Here is a 20,010-nt window from a genome sequence, read left to right on the forward strand (position 1 = left end):
ATTAATGTCCAGACCTACGTTTCTTAACTTAAATATTTGGTTATTGCATGTTTTGGGGGATTTTTATAGCCATTATCACTGTAAGATATGGAAACCATCTTTGTTACAGTACGGTTAGGGAAATCCATGACATGATAAGCTGCAAGGCATGTCAAAGGATGTCCATGTAAAAAACATAAAATATTTGAGCCCATAAAAATAGGAGCCACTATTCATTTTGGCTAAAAGAGAGAGCTCCAAAGTGGAGACCCCACTCTGACATCCATATGCTCTGGAAGGGCATCTGGTAAGGGGCTGTTTTCATTAGACAACTTCTATGGGGTGAGATAAGATGCACATACACCTCAGACAGCAGTTGGACAAACAAGCAGTTTTCTTGTCTGACTCCCCTATACACTTAAAAGCTTGGCAAAACATTCATTGTGTTTTCAATGAGGAAAGAGAAAATCATTGCCAGATAAGTCTGGAGGTGGCTTATGTTCTAGAAGAACAAAAGGATTGGTGTTTAACCCTATAACGATGACCCATCATCGCTAAAGGGGGTTTCCAAGAATTTGATAAAATGGCCAGGTCATGTAATTCAAACTGCAGCCAGTTCTACACACCTGTCAGAACAGGTTATAGTCTGAGCAAACACTGCCCTCGAAACCTGTCTCAACTGACAGAAGCTGTATCTTAAGCTGTATCCATTAGCCATCGAGGAGTGTGTCAGAAGAAGAAATAAATCTGCTCCTCAGCTGACTGAGCACAAAGGACTGAATCTGAAGCAAAAAATCCTTTGTGCCCAGTCAGCCGAGGAGAAGATTTATTTCTTCTGTCGCACACTTCTTGAGCAGCTCTGGTATGTGTGCTCATGATCTTGTCAGTTAAGACACAGGTATAGGGAGCAGCATTTCTTCACTCTACAGCCCCACCTGAAACATGACTAGGACAGACTGCCATTTTAATTACGTAGTGGGCCATTTTTATCAAATTTTTGGAGAACCCTGTTAATCATAATACATGAGAGAACAATTCAAGAGAGCAGCCATCCTAAATATTGGCATCTCAGTCTAACACGCCCCCAGATTTCAGGTGTGTGTGCTCCAGTCTTGTATGCCAGGGTTCCCCAACTCCAGTCCTCAAGGCCCACCAACAGGTCATGCTTTCAGGATTTCCTTACTATTACACAGGTGATGGAATTAATGCCTGTGCAGGTGATGTAATTATCACCTGAGCAACACTAAGGAAATCCTGAAAACATGATGTGTTGGTGGGCCTTGAGGTCAGGAGTTGGGGAACCCTGTTGTATGCACTACAGTCCACACAATCAAATCAGAATCAGTGTCCATGGTTACAGTCTTGCAATTGCTGCGCCAATGTATTTCTAATCCTACAATAAGTCTGGAGATACACTGGTCTTACAGCCAGAGATCGCTATGTGTACTTGCTACATAGCAGTGCAATACAAATGAATGGGGGGGGGGTCACATAGTGACCACTAGGGCATTAGGACCACAACAAGCAAGTCGGGAAGTTGGAAAAGATCAATCTGGGTCCGATTTGTTGCATTTGCTTGTGTTACCGTAGGGAGTCGCAATGCAACCCCCATCCACTTGCATTGCACTGCAATGTAGCAGCTACACGTGGCGATCTTTGGCAGCAAGACCAGTGTTGTGGCCAAAATTGCCACGAAGCCCCAATCTAATTCAGGTAGACTTAGATATATTGAATAAGTAGCACTACCATGTGTGATGCAGAGCTGTTTTGCCAGTGAATCTAAGCCTATTATTTGTGATACTGTGCTTAATAGAATCATAGAAAGGTAGAGTTAGAAGGGACCTCCAGGGTCATCTGGTCCAACCCCCTGCTCAATGCAGGATTCACTACAACATCTCAGACAGATATCTGTCCAGCCTCTGTTTGAAGACTTCCATTGAAGGAGAACTCCCCACCTCTTGTGGCAACCAGTTCCACTCGTTAATCATCCTCACAGTCAAAAAGTTTTTTCTAATATCTAATCTGTATCTTCTCCCATTCAGTTTCATCTCATTGTTTCTACTCTTTCTTTGTGCAAATGAGAATAAAGCTGATACAGTGTGACAGCCCTTGACATATTTGTAGACCGCTATTAAGTCTCCCCTCAGTCTTCTCTTTTGCAAGCTAAGCATTCCCAAATCCTCCAAACGTTCCTGATAAGACATGGTTTGCAGACAGATCACCATTCTGGTCGCTCTTCTCTGAACTTGCTCTAGTTTCTTCATGTCTTTATATTATTTAATTTTCACAGCCCAATATTATAGATTTTGTGAAATTCCATGAATTACCTGTGGGTTCAAAATGTTCACTACATCCCTAGATTTATTACTAAATGTATGTGTAGTTTCCAAAATGGGGTCACTTGTGGGAGATCTGCTGTTTTGGCATGACAGGAGCTCTGCAAATGTGACAAGGCGGCCACAATCTATTCCAGCAAAAATTGTGCTCCAAGAACCAAATGGTGCTCCTTCCCTTCCAAGCCATGATGTGCGCCCAAACAGTAGTTTTCAGCCACATGTGGGGTATCGGTGTACTCAAGAGAAGATTAACTCCATGATCTGTGTGGAACCTGTTGAGTTCAAGATGGCCCTCCAATCAACTCATTAATTCCTTGATGGGTGTAATTTCTAAAATGGGTCATTTGTAGGGAATTTCTGCTGGTTTCTTACCTCGGGGGCACCTCATCAGGCGCAGCATTGGTGAAACACGCGTATGGTGTTTGGTGGATGAGCCTCACTTTCTTTACATTATTATATGCACTATCAGCACCTTATGTGATTTAACCTACAGGGAATTATATTTGCTGGCACTCCAATCTGTACCACAGCATCACTGTAATGCTTGAATTTTTCTTACTATATATATGATTTATAATAAGGAGAAAAATGGAGCCTTAAACTGCTTAGAGCAATTGTCAAAATTATATTACATGTAAAAGTTAAAATCCATTACAAAAACAACCCACATAGCAAAAATACATGAAAATGTGATAAACACAGACCTCTGGCTGCAAGTAACCAGTGGCACCAATTACATATATGTCATAAAAAATAGAGAGTATGCCCCAAGGGCGTTCCTATAGATAGCATATGTTAGTAGTGTCTTATGGACATACCCAAAGGTTAAAGATGGATGCCAGTGGAACTGTCAGCCTGGTGAAGAGATTCCCCACGTCCCCGACGCACGTTTCGCTTGTATAAGTGACCGCTTCATCATGGGGGGAGTTCCACTGGCATCCATCTTTAACCTTTGGGTAAGTCCATGAGTCCAACTTTTAAGGATATAAGTTTTCCATTGAACCTATCAATAATTATAGGATAGGTCTCAATATTTGCATTAGGTACTATACCTTTCCCCCTCTGGTTCAGGGTAAGATTTATGGACTCATAAGACACTACTAATATATGCTATCTATATGAACGCCCTTGGGGCATACTCTCTATCTTTTATGACATATATTTAATTGGTGCCACTGGTTACTTACAGCCCGAGGTCTGTGTTTGTGTGTTTATCACATTTTCATGTATTTTTGCTATGTGGGTTGTTTTTGTAATGGATTTTAACTTTTACATGTAATAAAATTTTGACAATTGCTCTAAGCAGTTTAAGGCTCCATTTTCCTCCTTATTATAAACTATTGTATGTATATGGAGTTGCTTTGGGGGCCAAAATGGGCATTGTTCCCAATTTGGTACCTCCAATTATGGTGTTATTGATCCTAATGGGTTGTTGTATAATTATATACAGGATTTACATATGAAGCATAGATAGGTCATTATGGTGATTGGACACTGTGGACACCCACCATTTATCTTTGTGTCTGCTATGTTGGATATACACCGTAGTTATTTTTTAATCTATTTAATAAAAATATTTTTTTTAGTATTTGCATTTAAGGTATTTTAATACCAACACATTTTTTGTTGTATCTGTTTTCTTTTTAGCCTGTGACTTTGGGACGACCCACTCCACTTGGGTTACAATCTCTGTCTCAATCTGTTCAATGATTTTGACATCTCACATCCCACACAGGAAGGGGGGCTGGTGACACAAGAGACCACACAACCCAGCTCATAAGGGCCATAGTGGCTAAGGAGTCTGCCGCTATTGACAGTACACCCCTGTTGATAAAATATCCTAATGATAGGTCTGGACACCGCTTTAAATACAAAGGAAGCAAAATGACATTTGAAGCTATTCTTTACCTGTATACAAATAACACATTTAGATATGCGCCACAAATAGAAATGGTTAATGTTCTATTGTACTTCTGAATATACACATTTTTTCATATCTATTCTGGTTTTGAATTTGCACATATTACGTTTAGTGAAAAATTATTGCTCATAACACATTTTTGTGCAGCAGCTGTTTAGGAAGATCAAGTGAAAGGAAATGGCAATTCTTGTAATAAAGCTAGAAAAAAACAGGTACCTGGATGATAGTTTTCCTCCAAGTGCAGATTCACATGTTCTTGTAGAATGGTACTATTAGCACACACCAGAGAACACATGGGGCATTCATACTGCTGGAAGGCCCTTCCTAAAGGAAACAAATATTTCACAATCAGACTTTTTTTTTTTTAAATCTACTAGTGAGAAAAGCCCTTAAAATACCACATCTGTAATCATAAGTATTAGTGAAGACCTGTACATAGGAATCCTCAAAGCCCCAGCCTGATAATCAGCTAAACAGGAATTCAGAAGAAAGGTCACTCCTGATCATAGAAACAGAGAGTTGGAAGGGACCTTCAGGGTCATCATGCCCAACCCCCTGCTCAATGTAGGATTTACTAAACCATCTCAGACAGATATCTGTCCAGCCTCTGTTTGAAGACTTCCATTGAAGGAGAACTCACCACCTCTCATGGCAGCCTGTTCTACTCACTGATCATCCTCACTGTCAAAAAGTTTTTTCTAATATCTAATCTGTATCTTCTCCCTTTCAGTTTCATCCCATTGCTTCTAGTCTTTCTTTGAGCAAAATGAGAATAAAGCTGATCCCTCTACAGTGTGACAGCCCTTCAGATATTTGCAGACAGCTATTAAGTCTCCTCTCAGTCTTCTCTTTTGCAAGACAAACATTCCTCATAGACATTGTTTGCAGACCAGTTGTTGAACAACTCTGGCTGTTCTTCCCTAAACTTGCTCCAGTTTCTCATTTGTTTTTTTTAAAACATGGTGCCCAGATCATTGAAAAGGGGTCTTTAAAAGTGGTTGTCCGGTCCAAATCGATAAGTCTGCAGTCACTCTGTGTGACCTCAGACTTATCAATCATCCAGTGTAGGCACTGTGCTCTACGAGGTTTCGCCCGTTTCAGATTTGGGACCAGAGGGTATGTATTCGTTATACATACTCCCAGACAGTGGGCGTGGCCTTGCTTCCATACACTTTTATGAAACTAGGCCACTCCCTGTAGTCGGGCACGTCCACTGGTCGGACACCAGAACACCAGGATTGGCAAAGTCACCACTGGCGCCCTGTGCTCTTCACAGATGAAAGCAGGTTCACACTGAGCACATGTGACAAACGTGACAGAGTCTGGAGACGCCGTGGAGAGCAATCTGCTGCCTGAAACATCCTTCAGCATGACCGGTTTGGCAGTGGGTCTGTAATGGTGTGGGGTGGCATAGCCCTCCATGTGCTTGCCAGAGGTAGCCTGACAGCCATTAGGTACCGAGATGAGATCCTCAGGCCCCTTGTGAGACCATATGCTGGTGCGGTTGGCCCTGGGTTCCTCCTAATGCAGGACAATGCCAGACCTCATGTGGCTGGAGTGTGTCAGCAGTTCCTGAAAGATGAAGGCATTGAAGCTATGGACTGGCCCGCCCGTTCCCCAGACCTGAACCGAGTACATCTGGGACATCATGTCTCGCTCCATCCACCAACAAGAATATTTCATTCGTTCAGATCTAGGATGTGTTATTTGAGTGTTCCCTATATTTTTTTGAGCAGTGTATATTTGGTGATGCAAAATTTATTTACTGCTGATGTATAAAAATGGATGCCATATGGATGTGAAAACACGGACATACATGAGAGACATGGATGGAATATGGATGAAAAATTGGACGTTTCATACACTCATCTAGAGGAGTGTATGAAACGTTGCTGATCTCCTAATAATATTGTACATAAAATAACACTAACCTTTAGGGGGTGATGCCAAGAGATCTGCATGCTCCGTTCTTACATGTAGCTCTAGTTTATCTATAGAGTTTTTAGTTTCACAGCAAAAGGGGCACTCCACAGCAAGCTCTCCACCGCCAGCAATGTGGGCTGCAGATGCTGTAGGTGGAGTATTGCATTCTCTAAGGATAGCACTGCCCGGTGAAGGCTCTTCTGATATTGGAATTGTACAGTTAGAGGCCACATTACTGGGGATGTCCTCTTCTTTACCAGTGCTTTGTCTTTTATGGTTCCTCTGTTCTGCATCTGCAGGAACTGCGCACCCCCCTTCAGGAGTCATCCTATGGTTTCCCGTGCTAAGTTCTTGGCCTGATGTACTGTTGGCGCTGCTAGTGGAGCAGGTTGTCTCCTCCAGGACTTCATCAGACTGTTCTTCATCACTGCTCCATGGCTCCATAGTGTCTGCATGAGCCGTGTGAATGTGATAGCTCAGGTCATCATATGTGAGACCAGTAATGGAACAGAATGGACAGCAACGGTCTAGTTCCATGTGTGCCACCAGCAAATGGCTCTTCATATCATCTTCTGTGGACACCTCCTGCGTGCATATGTCACAAACCAGCATGTTAGCGCTACTCTTCAGGTCCACGCTCAAATCTAATAGTCGAATAGTTACAAGTGGATGAACGGTAAGTTCCTGAGTCTGGCAAAAGAAAGTAATGGTTAATACACATGACATTAACCCCTTAGTTACCACCAATACGTCTTTTTACTGACCTGCAATATAAGAGAATATCAATCCCCCAGACAGATGACATTCCAGCAGCTGTCAGTTGTACAATATAGCTGACAACTTGCTGCATCAGCCATGATCGGTGTTGGCACCGACTATGGCCTTTGAACCCCTTAGATTCTGCTGTCAATAGTGACTACAGCATCTAGATGGCTAACAGAGTGTGGGGGCTCCTTCTTTATCCCCATCAGCACCCTGAGATCTTGATCGTGTGTTTGCCATGGCAATTCATGGCCAAATAACAGTCTTATAGTCTGCCGGATATAGGAGCCTGTTCAGAAGTTAGCAACATTTAGGTGATAAAAATCAAATTTTTCATTCCGATCATGTCACTTTGCATTAATTCTTGAAAAGCACTTGAAGGGTTAATGAACTTCCTGAAAGCAATTTTGAATATGTTGCGGGGTGCAGTTTTTAACCCCTTCACGCCGCACTTTTCCGTTTTTTGCTCACTTTCTTCCCAGAGCCATAACTTTGTTATTTGTAACGGAATATGGCAGTGCAAGGTCTTGTTTTTTTGTGGGACGAGTTGTACTTTTGAATGACACCATTGGTTTTACCACATTTTGTACTAGAAAACGGGGAGAAAATTCCAAGTGCGGTGAAATTACCAAAAAACGTGCAATTTCACAATTGTTTTTTTGTTGTTTTTTTAATCTGCGTGACAGCGCAGCAAATCAGGGATGTTCATGGGCGGAGCCGATTTATTGGCGCGAACAAGCCGGGACCCCGAACACGAACCCGAATATGAAATGCCGAACAAATTCGCTCAACACTAGACACGACATGCACAGTACATGTACGGCGTATGTCGTGAAGGAGTTAAAATGGTATCACTTTTGGAGATTTCCAATATATAGGACCCCCAAAGTTATTTCAAAACTGAATAGGTCCTAAAAAAAAAAAAAAAAAGTTTTGTAAATGTCCTTGAAAAAATGAAAAATTACTGCTACAATTTTAAGGCTGAGTTCACACGATGCGTTTTTAATGAGTTTCCGCGGCGTTTTTGCAGTTGCGTAAACGCCGCGGAAACGCATTAAAAAACGCATGGTATAAGGGCAGCAATGTTCCCCAATTGAAATCCGCATGTGCTGTGCCCATGATGCGTATTTTTCCGCAGCGTAAACGCTGCGCTCAAAGATCCGCAGCATGACAATTAATTTTGCGTAAACGTGGCGTTTTCGCCGCCATTGACTTGCATTAGAACGCGCCAATTCCGCAAGACTGCATTTGTACTTGCGCTATGGCGCGTTCTATTGTGCGGATGGTACCCGGGTGTGGAGGAGAGGAGAGTCTCATCCACACCCAGGTACCATTAAAAAAGCTGTAAAAAAAGAATAAAATAAAAAATAAATGTATACTTACCTTCTGTCGGCCCGCGCACCGCTCCTGCTTGGTTCCCGGCACTTGGCAGTGAGTTGAAGGACCTGCGCTGACGTCAGAGTCATGTGACAGGTCACGTGACGCTGACGTCGGCAGGTCTTTCAATTCAAAGTTGCCGGCGAGGGTGAACGGATTGAGCAGGACAACGCGGGCCATCGGAGGGTAAAGTATACATTTATTTTTTATTTTTACCATTCTCTCGGGTCACACTATATAAATCCATGCCGGTTGCATGGATTTATATAGTGTGACCTAGTTGTCAAGCACTTTCCAAGTGATGCTAAAATCGCCTGGAAAGCGCTTGTCAATCCACATGCGGAAACGCATGTGAATCCGCATGTATTCTGCAGGAAAAACGCATACACAATCTGCATGCATTTTTTCTGCCAGGGAGATGCAGAAATGATGCAGAAATTTTCTGCTTCATTTCTGCATCGTGTGCACATACCCTTAACCTTCTAAAAGGCTAACAAAATAAAATAACATTTTACAAATGATGCTGATGTAAAGAAAACATGAGGAAAATGTTATGAATTATTGTTTTCGTGTGGTATAACTATTGGTATTAAAGGGATAATCATTCAAAACTTGAAAAAAGCTCATTTTTTTAAATTTTGGTGAAATTTCTGATATTTTTATGAATAAACGCAAAACACATCCACCTAAATTTACCATTATCATAAGGTATAATGTGTCATGAAAAAAAAGCAAATTTCAAAATCAATGGGATATGTTGAAGCGTTCCAGAGTTATTACTACATAAAGTGACACACGTGCCACAGCAGCATATTCTATGGTACATTGTCTACTTGGCTCCTGGTATTTGTCCAGCCCGCACCAACATATTTCACAGGCCACCACAACACACAGTTACAGCATAGCTCATTGCAACAATAATTATCTCTGCGGCTACTATAGAAAAAGAATAACTCCCAAATATAAAATAAAATGATCACTCACAGCCACAGGTCATCAATATAATATTAGGGGAGGTTCAACACCCAGCATCCCCACTGAACAGCTGTATTCACATCCAGATGTAAGCAGTGTATGAAGAACAGTACCATTATTTAGTGGTCACTACTGGGTACTGCACAGAAGGGGCAGCCTTAGCTATTGAAATGAGCCATCATCATATCCATGACATATGGAAGCTTCTTTAAAGGGCTTCTCTCAACATCACATATTGTCAAAAGTCCAAAGTGCTTACAAAAACAAGTTTGAAAATGCCACCATTTTGCCTCCTTTTCTTAAGAATGGGGGGGGGGTAGTTTTATCATTTACTGTTTGTTGCCAACTGGTTCCAGCCAGCGTCAGAGTCCTTTCACTCTGCTTTCAACATCGGAAAGTCCACGGTATGAGCCAGTGGTGCATCCATGCCACTGGTCCAAATTGTCAATCAAGATCACAACATTCGCCGACAAGCTGTAAATTAGGAGGCGGAAGAGAGGTGTGCTCCTGTAGAGGAGACCAAACCTATAAAGGGAACTTGTCATCAGTTGTCCCTATAGAAGCCATTGCCACCAAGTCCACGTTCTCTAGCGTTTTAATACACCCTATTGCCTGTTGCTGCAATCTAATGTGCACTGAGCAGTCCGATGGGTGTCTCCAGACCACGAATGGTGCCCACCTCTGCACTTCTGCATGGCGAGGATGAAGTAATCTACTTCCTCTACACATTCAGCAAAGCCTGACCCAAGTGCAGAGTTTGCTGGACGTGGAGAGGCAGTATTATAAGGGGCGACAAGCGTAGTCTGGAGTCACCCATCAGACTGCCTGATGCACATTAGTACGCAGCATTGCACAACTTCAAAACTTTTTAAGGCTATAGGGTGCTAGAATTGTATTAAAAGGATGGAGAACATGGTGGCTTGATAACTGGTTCCCTTAAAATTGTATTGAAGTCAATGCGGAGGTGGAAATGAGTGGACCCCAGGACGTGCACTAAAATCTAGACTTGGGGCAGCTTTCTTAGCTAACAAATATTAGTACATATTAGCTTTTTATTTAGCTGCGCTGCCCCTCTAAAAGGCTACTCCAATGAACATGATCTTCAGCTCCTTATGACATATTAGAAGATCACATCGATGAAGTCTATAATGTCATAACGGATAACCTCAATGTAAAAATAAAAGCCTGCATAGAGCTCAGACTCCTTTGGTGCTGCTCATTTCTGGTTTCAACCCTCTGCCATAACATTCAGTGTTCATGAAAATGTACAGTGGTGGCCAAAAGTATCGGCACCCCTGCAATTCTGTCAGATAATACTCAGTTTCTTCCTGAAAAGGATTGCAATCACAAATTCTTTGGTATTATTATCTTCATTTAATTTGTCTTCAATGAAAAAACACAAAAAGAATTGTCCTAAAGCCAAATTGGATACAATTCCACACCAAACCTAAAAAAGGGGGTGGACAAAAGTATTGGCACTGTTAAAAAAATCATGTGATGCTTCTCTAATTCGTGTAATTAACAGCACCTGTAACTTACCTGTGGCACCTAACAGGTGTTGGCAATAACTAAATCACACTTGCAGCCAGTTAACATGGATTAAAGTGGACTCAACCTCTGTCCTGTGTCCTTGTGTGTACCACATTGAGCATGGAGAAAAGAAAGAAGACCAAAAAACAGTCTGAGGACTTGAGAAACCAAATTGTGAGGAAGCATGAGCAATCTCAAGGCTACAAGTCCATCTCCAAAGACCTGAATGTTCCTGTGTCTTCCGTGCGCAGTGTCATCAAGAAGTTTAAAGCCCATGGCACTGTGGCTAACCTCCCTAGATGTGGACGGAAAAGAAAAATTGACGAGAGATTTCAACGCAAGATTGTGCGGATGGTGGATAAAGAACCTCGACTAACATCCAAACAAGTTCAAGCTGCCCTGCAGTCCGAGGGTACAACAGTGTCAACCCGTACTATCCATCGGCGTCTGAATGAGAAGGGACTGTATGGTTGGATACCCAGGAAGACCCCACTTCTTACCCCGAGACATAAAAAAGCCAGACTGGAGTTTGCCAAAACTTACCTGAGAAAGCCTAAAACGTTTTGAAAGAATGTTCTCTGGTCAGATGAGACAAAAGTAGAGCTTTTTGGGAAAAAGCATCAACATAGAATGTACAGGAACAAAAAAGAGGCATTCAAAGAAAAGAACACGGTCCCTACAGTCAAACATGGCGGAGGTTCCCTGACGTTTTGGGGTTGCTTTGCTGCCTCTGGCACTGGACTGCTTGACCATGTGCATGGCATTATGAAGTCTGAAGACTACCAACAAATTTTGCAGCATAATGTAGGGCCCAGTGTGAGAAAGCTGGGTCTCCCTCAGAGGTCATGGGTCTTCCAGCAGGACAATGACCCAAAACACACTTCCAAAAGCACTATAAAATGGTTTGAGAGAAAGCACTGGAGACTTCTAAGGTGGCCAGCAATGAGTCCAGACCTGAATCCCATAGAACACCTGTGGAGAGATCTCAAAATGGCAGTTTGGAGAAGGCACCCTTCAAATATCAGGGACCTGGAGCAGTTTGCCAAAGAAGAATGGTCTACAATTCCAGAAGAGCATTGTAAGAAACTCATTGATGGTTACCGGAAGCGGTTGTTCGCAGTTATTTTGGCTAAAGGTTGTGCAACCAAGTATTAGGCTGAGGGTGCCAATACTTTTGTCTGGCCCATTTTTGGAGTTTTGTGTGAAATGATCAATGATTTGATTTTTGCTTCATTCTCTTTTGTGTTTTTTCCTTGCAAGCAAATTAAATGAAGATAATAATACCAAAGAATTTGTGATTGCAATCATTTTCAGGAAGAAACTGAGTATTATCTGACAGAATTGCAGGGGTGCCAATACTTTTGGCCACCACTGTATGTTCCAGGAGAATGAAGGAAGATGTGGGGCGAGGACTTACAACCCCCACGTTTGAGGTCAAAATGACACTTAAAGCACAGTACCAGCAATTTTTTTATTTAAGTGCTGGAGTGGTATCACTAAGCCATGTTCCCTGCCTCTATTCACCAGCCGCTGTCTTCAGCGCTGCAATTTTGTGACTGACCGGAAGTCACAGGTAACGGTCACAATCTCTCAGTGGAAGTCTATGACAGCCATGTTCTGGCTCTCATAGACTTACATTGAGTAGTGACTTTCACCTCACCCAGCAAACACTGGAGCGATCCAGCAGGTCACAACCTGCAGAAGATGAACGGAGCAGCACCGGGAAGAGCTGAAGATGGCGGCTGGTGAGTATAATACTAGAGGCCGGGAACTCACATTAGTGGCACCATTCCAGCGGTAAAATAAAAAAATACTAAAAACGATAGATAGGTGCTGTAAATAAGGACTGTCTGAACTGAAATCTGAACCATTGCAACATCCCAAAAAACACATACAAGGCCCGGTTCCTCAGTTGCAAGACTTTTTATTTGTCTCATGGTATTCCTTTACTTTTTTTATGTCAAATTCTTCAAAATGGTGAATGTGGTTCAAGAATTTAGCATAAAATAAAACATTCTCTGTCGTTTTGTCTCTAAACTTTTTTTTTTTTTTCCCCCTATTTTTTAGCACAAAAAAATCCAGACAAATTTCTACATCAATATCTCCCTAGGTGATTAGGGGGCACCGGAGTACATTGCTAATGACAATTGATGAATCAGCCAAAAACATCCGGAAACAGCAAACTGCGCCCACTATGGCAATCATAAAAAACACAGAACACATAGAAAAGGTATTAGAAAAGGTGCAAATTGAAAAAATATAACGTATTAAAAATAGGCAAAAAAAAACCCAAAAAGCTAGAGGGAAAAAGGGGGCAAATGCAATAATAGATCGAACACATCGTTCTTGATGTGGTGGAATCGTTAGGACAGTATTGTGGGGCTTCAATACCAATGAAGTAAAAAATAAATATCCCCAAATATCCAGCATGTACAGAACAGGCAGACACCACAGGGCAGGTGTCTTGTCCCAGTGACCTGTGATGGCCCCAAGTCTAGGAACGTAACATAAGCCAGACATGATAATACACACATTCCCGGGAGCCCACCATATATATGCCATGCAGTGTCCAGGCTCTCATACATTATTATAGAACAGCATCTAGCAGTACCAGGCCGGTTACCTGCGTTCATACCGGTGCACACATAAGGAAGGCAGCAGAAAAACCCTTCACTTTTCAGTTTCTTTTTCCCTCTACACTGTGGTAATACAGCTGTAGTGACCACGCCTACAAGTGACGTATATTCCGTACACAACCTCCACCAGACGTTCTGCCGCGGCAATAGTAACGTGGCGACACGCCTACACGTGACGTATGAATCCTGAGACACCGTACGGAACTTTCGCTAAGCAAGGCGGCCATAGTGTGGTTGGCTGATCAAATCACGTAGTGGTCGTGTATAGAATGGAGCGGCAGCTAGAAACCATGATGGAAGCAAAAGGGGCGGAGCCTCCTGGACTACAGTGCAGAGTACCTGAGAAGGAGCAGCAGCAGTGCAGGTGTATGCTGGTAAATAGAGAGGAGTACAAGAGGCTGTGTACAAAGGCTAAGGGGTTATCTACTACAGGAGGCTTTATAAAAGAAGCTGTATAGAGGAGGCTGAGAGGAGTGATCGTCTTCAGGAGGCCGTATAGAGGAGGCTGAGAGGAGTGATCGTCTTCAGGAGGTCTAATAGAGGAGGCTGAGAGGAGTGATCGTCTTCAGGAGGTCTAATAGAGGAGGCTGAGAGGAGTGATCATCTTCAGGAGGTCTAATAGAGGAGGCTGAGAGGAGTGATCATCTTCAGGAGGCCGTATAGAGGAGGCTGAGAGGAGTGATCGTCTTCAGGAGGCCGTATAGAGGAGGCTGAGAGGAGTGATCGTCTTCAGGAGGCCGTATAGAGGAGGCTGAGAGGAGTGATCGTCTTCAGGAGGCCGTATAGAGGAGGCTGAGAGGAGTGATCGTCTTCAGGAGGCCATATAGAGGAGGCTGAGAGGAGTGATCGTCTTCAGGAGGCCGTATAGAGGAGGCTGAGAGGAGTGATCGTCTTCAGGAGGCCGTATAGAGGAGGCTGAGAGGAGTGATCGTCTTCAGGAGGCCGTATAGAGGAGGCTGAGAGGAGTGATCGTCTTCAGGAGGCCGTATAGAGGAGGCTGAGAGGAGTGATCGTCTTCAGGAGGCCGTATAGAGGAGGCTGAGAGGAGTGATCGTCTTCAGGAGGCCGTATAGAGGAGGCTGAGAGGAGTGATCGTCTTCAGGAGGCCGTATAGAGCAGGCTGAGAGGAGTGATCGTCTTCAAGAGGCCGTATAGAGGAGGCTGAGGGGAGTGATTGTCTTCAGGAGGCTGAGGGGACTTATCTACTGCAGGAAGCTGTATAGAGGAAGCTGAGAGGAGTGATCGTCTTCAGGAGGCCGTATAGAGGAGGCTGAGGGGAGTGATCATCTTCAGGAGGCCGTATAGAGGAGGCTGAGGGGAGTGATCGTCTTCAGGAGGCTGTATAGAGGAGGCTGAGGGGAGTGATCGTCTTCAGGAGGCTGTATAGAGGAGGCTGAGGGGAGTGATCGTCTTCAGGAGGCTGTATAGAGGAGGCTGTATAAGAGGAGTGATCGTCTTCAGGAGGCTGAGAGGAGTGATCGTCTTCAGGAGGCTGTATAAGAGGAGTGATCGTCTTCAGGAGGCTGTATAGAGGAGGCTGAGAGGAGTGATCATCTTCAGGAGGCTGTATAGAGGAGGCTGAGAGGAGTGATCATCTTCAGGAGGCTGTATAGAGGAGGCTGAGAGGAGTGATCTACTGCAGGGGGCTGTATAGAGGAGGCTGAGAGGAGTGATCGTCTTCCAGAGGCTGTATAGAGGAGGCTGAGGGGAGTGATCGTCTTCAGGAGGCTGAGAGGAGTTATCTACTGCAGGAGACTGTATAGAGGAGGCTGAGAGGAGTGATCGTCTTCAGGAGGCCGTATAGAGGAGGCTGAGGGGAGTGATAGTCTTCAGGATGCTGAGGGGAGTGATCGTCTTCAGGAGGCCGTATAGAGGAGGCTGAGAGGAGTGATCGTCTTGAGGCTGGGAGGAGTGATCGTCTTCAGGAGGCCGTATAGAGGAGGCTGAGGGGAGTGATCGTCTTCAGGAGGCCATATAGAGGAGGCTGAGAGGAGTGATCGTCTTCAGGAGGTCATATAGAGGAGGCTGAGAGGAGTGATCGTCTTCAGGAGGCCGTATAGAGGAGGCTGAGAGGAGTGATCGTCTTCAGGAGACCGTATAGAGGAGGCTGAGGGGAGTGATCATCTTCAGGAGGCTGAGAGGAGTGATCGTCTTCAGGAGGCCATATAGAGGAGGCTGAGAGGAGTGATCGTCTTCAGGAGGCCGTCTTCAGGAGGCTGAGAGGAGTGATCTACTGCAGGAGGCCGTATGCAGGAGCTAAGAAGAGTTATCTAATGCAGGAGGCTGATAGGAGAGTTGTGCTGCTTGATTGTGCTATGGGGAGAATCAGAGAGGAGGGATGTAGTTCCCTTTATAAAATAAGTGACATTGGCCGCAGCGGAGCTGGCTCTCCTGGGGCTCCACATGACATGGTTAGGCCACTTGAACCCTGCAGCCAGTCAGCAGCTGCTATTGGGCTGCAGCACTCTCTTCACATGAACGATGAATATGTGAAAGAAGTGAGTGTGCTTCAGCATGGGTATATCAATTTCAGGTGAGTACCAGGAGACCCGGCTGTAATGGCGCTGGTGTGTGAGGTGAGATGTGATTTTTATTGTACAAGGGGTCTGCTTCATTTCTAAATGTCTGTTTTTAAAGGGGTTGTTCGGCCTCAGTCTACAAGTCTACAGTCACTCTATCTGACTACAGACTTGTGAATCCTCACATCGCTCTCTGTTAGGATTCTCCAGTGCCCAGAGTGGTCGGTGCTATGCCCACAAGTATGAGATTTGCATACTTCTGGCCACATTCTGACTAGCCTTGTTCGGGCTTGCTCAATACACTTGCATTGAGTGAGGCTGCGCATGTCTAGTCGGCACGTGACCACATGAATGAAAATCGCATACTGGCTTTTCCCGACGCTGGAGAATCCTCATAACATGCAGTGTGAGGACTCGCAAGTCTTTAGTCAGAATGACTATAGACTTATAGCCTAAAGCTGAACAACCCCTTTAAATGTTTCCAAAGTACAGCATGCTCAGATTTTTTTTTGTGATTTTCCTATTAAAATTTGTCTAATAATTTTTCTTTGTTTGTCTTTTAATTATTCAGTATTTGTGTCTGTAATTTGGGGAAAAATATGGGTGTAATAAAATAATGACGGAATAGAAAGCTTTAGGCCACGGCCCCACTATCAGTATTTGGTCAGCATTTTTTCTCAGGAGTGGGAGCCAAAACCAGGTGAGGAACAATCAGGGAAAAGGTATAATAGAAACAAGTCACCAATTCTGCATTTATCACCCACTCCTGGTTTTGGCTCCCACTCCTGAGAAAAAATACTGACCGAATACTGACCAAATGCTGATAGTGGGGCCGTAGCCTTAAACCCTTTACCCCCGAGGGTGGTTTGCACGTTAATGACCAGGCCGATTTCTACAATTCTGACCAGTTTCACTTTATGAGATAATTACTCTGGAATGCTTAAATGGACCCACTGGTTCAAAAAATATTTGTTTTTTTTCGTGACATATTGTACTTCATGATTGTGGTAACATTTCTTCGATATCACTTGCGTTTATTTGTGAAAAAAACGGAAATTTGGCAAAATTTTGAAAATTTTGCAATTTTCAAACTTTGAATTTTCATGCCCTTAAATCAGAGAGATATGTCACACAAAATAGTTAATAAATAACATTTCCCACATGTCTACTTTACATCAGCACAATTCTGGAACCAAAATTTTTTTTTCGTTAGGAAGCTATAAGGGTTAAAAGTTGACCAGCGATTTCCCATTTTTCCAACAAAATTTACAAAACCATTTTTTTAGGGATCACATCACATTTGAAGTGACTTTGAGGAGCCTTCATTACAGAAAATACCCAAAAGTGACACCATTCTTAAAACTGCACCCCTCAAGGTGCTCAAAACCACATTCAAGAGGTTTATTAACCCTTCAGGTGCTTCACAGGCTTTTTTGGAATGTGGAAGAAAACAATGAACATTTATTTTTTTTCACAAAAATGTTACTTTAGACCCTAATTTTTTATTTTCGCAAGCGTATCATTAAAAAATGAACCCCAAAATGTGTTGTGCAATTTCTCCTGAGTATGCCGATACCCAATATGTGGGGGGAAAACCACTGTTTGGGCGCACGGCAGGGCTTGGAAGGGAAGGAGCACCATTTGACTTTTTGAATGTTAAATTTGCTTGAATAATTAGCGGACGCCATGTTGCGTTTAGAGAGCCCCTGATGTGCCTAAACAGTGGAAACCCCTCACAAGTGACACTATTTTGGAAACTAGACCCCTCAAGGATTTTATCAAGGGGTATAGTTAACATTTTGAACCCAGAGGTACGACACAGAATTTGATAACATTAGGTCATCATATTGAATAAGTTGTCATTAGTCTTGAGCGCAAGTGCTCACTACTTGAGTTTGCATCGGGTACTCAGGTATGCACCATGTATCACGGGCAGGGGTGGATTAAGAGTAGCAAGGGCCCCGGGCAATTTAGAAGGCACGGGCCCCCCCACCCACCCACACACACCCCTGATGTATCACATGTCACATGATCCCCTATGATAGATTATGTGATAGTTCACGTGAAATTAATTTGGCACAATATTCTAATAATTTTTTTTAGGCTGTGTGCCCCCTATGCGTTTTTTCAGCGTTTCCGCAGCGGCAATTCCGCTGTAGAAACACTTAAAAAATGCTTGGTACAAGGTCTGCCATGTTCCCCAATTATAATACGCATGTGCTGTGCACATGCTGCGGAAATTTCCGCTGCGGGTTATCATTGCGGAAAAATCCGCAGCACTACCAATATTATTTTGCGGAAGCGTGGCATTTTCGCCGCCATTGACTTGCATTGGAACGCATGGAATCTGCATCACTGGATCTGTACATGCGGAATCCATACGTTTCAATGTGCGGATGGTACACAGGTGTGGAGAAGAGGAGACTGTCCTCCGGACTCGGGTACCATAGAACCTGTAAAAAAAGAATAAAATAAATATTATACTTATCTTCTGATGGCCCCCGGTGTCTTTATCCGATGCGTCCTGGCTAGCCGGCAGCTCGCGATGGTCTGAAAAGGACCTGCCGTGATGTCATTTAGTCATGTGACGGGTCAATCGACCGCTGACGTCGGCAGGCCGTCAGAAGGTAAGTATATATTTTTTACCATTCTTGGTTGCATGGATTTATATAGTGTGTCCAAGTTGTCAAGCACTTTCCAAGTGATGCTAAAATCGCTTGGAAAGTGCTTGTCACCCCGCATGCGGAAATGCAAGTGAAGAACGCTTCACATCAGCAAGTCCCTGGCAGGAAAAACGCATGTACAATCCGCATGTACAATCCGCATGCTTTTTTTCTGCCAGGGAGATGCAGAGACGCTCAAAAAAAATCTGGAGGATTTCTGCATCGTGGGCACATAGCCTTACATTAATTGTATGACTCAATATGGAGCACACGTAGCCATCTATACACGGCAGGAGGCCGCACGGCGCTATCGATGCACAGCGGGGGGCCGCACGGCGCTATCGATGCACAGCGGGGGGCCGCACGGCGCTATCGATGCACAGCGGGGGGCCGCACGGCGCTATCGATGCACAGCGGGGGGCCGCACGGCGCCATCGATGCACAGCGGGGGGCCGCACGGCGCCATCGATGCACAGCGGGGGGGCCGCACGGCGCCATCCATACACAGCGGGGGGGCGCACGGCGCCATCCATACACAGCGGGGGCCCGCACGGCGCCCCCCCCAGAGACAGCAGGAGGCCGCACGGCGCCATCTATACTCAGCAGGAGGCTGCACACAGTCATGCGCACACACAAACATATACAGACATACACATACATACACGCATAAACACATTTGAAATACAAAAATACATATAAACAGACATCACACAATTTTGTCTGCCTGCACACTCACTCAATCACACACACACTCATTCTCACTCACTTTCACACACTCGCCATCCCCCGGCTCGGCTCCAGTCCTCCTGCTCCTCTCCGGTGCAGGCCGGGCGCGTGACGTCACAGCTAGGAGACACGGCCGTGCACAGGGCCGTGTCTCCTAGCTGTGACGTGGCTGGGCCAGCACAGGGAAGTTAACTGCTGCGTGCTGGCCCAGCCGAAGAAGAAGTAGCGGCCGTGCGCCGCTGCTGGGGGTGCGGTCCGGGGGCCACCCGCCACTGTATGCCACGGCACTGTGTATGCTGGGCCCTGCCTGACATCATGTAGCAGGGCGGTCCCAGCATAATTCAAACTGCCCGCCCCTGTGGATCTGCAGCTGGCCGGATGGGAGTGGCTGCGTGATGCAGCGTGTCTGTGAGTGGCTGCTTTGAACTTTGGAACCACCCTGCTTGATGTCATGTGGCAGGGCGGTCCCAAAGTTCAAATCAGCCACTCACAGACACGCTGGCTGTATCACGCAGCCCTGTATATGCACTAGCGCCAGCGGGAAATTTAAATGATGTTGGGACCGCCCTGCCACATGACGTCAGGCATGGCGGTACCAACAGCATTTAAACTGCACGCCCGTGCTAGTGAATATACAGCTGCGGCGGCCAGATGGGAGCTTCA

At 44.6% G+C, this 20,010-nt stretch overlaps 1 protein-coding gene across 2 annotated transcripts in view; it reads right to left on the reverse strand.

Annotated features, from left to right (window-relative positions):
• Positions 1-13,607, reverse strand: part of ZUP1 (zinc finger containing ubiquitin peptidase 1) — a 53,019-nt gene extending 39,412 nt beyond the window's left edge. The window contains exons 1-3 of one of the 2 annotated variants that reach the window (XM_073675907.1): positions 13,427-13,607; positions 6,168-6,849; positions 4,453-4,560 (exon numbers count right to left, since the gene is read on the reverse strand). In XM_073675907.1, coding sequence (XP_073532008.1) covers positions 4,453-4,560; positions 6,168-6,771 — 712 coding nt within the window. In that variant the 5' untranslated portion in view covers positions 6,772-6,849; positions 13,427-13,607. The remainder of the gene's footprint in view (positions 1-4,452; positions 4,561-6,167; positions 6,850-13,426) is intronic. The other variant, XM_073675909.1, reaches the window with a different exon arrangement.
• Positions 13,608-20,010: the final 6,403 nt, after the last annotated feature.

Source organism: Phyllobates terribilis, unplaced genomic scaffold (genome assembly GCF_046119375.1).
Source record: "Phyllobates terribilis strain yellow unplaced genomic scaffold, ASM4611937v1 Scaffold_3__8_contigs__length_932513732, whole genome shotgun sequence".
Classification (NCBI taxonomy): Eukaryota; Metazoa; Chordata; class Amphibia; order Anura; family Dendrobatidae; genus Phyllobates; species Phyllobates terribilis.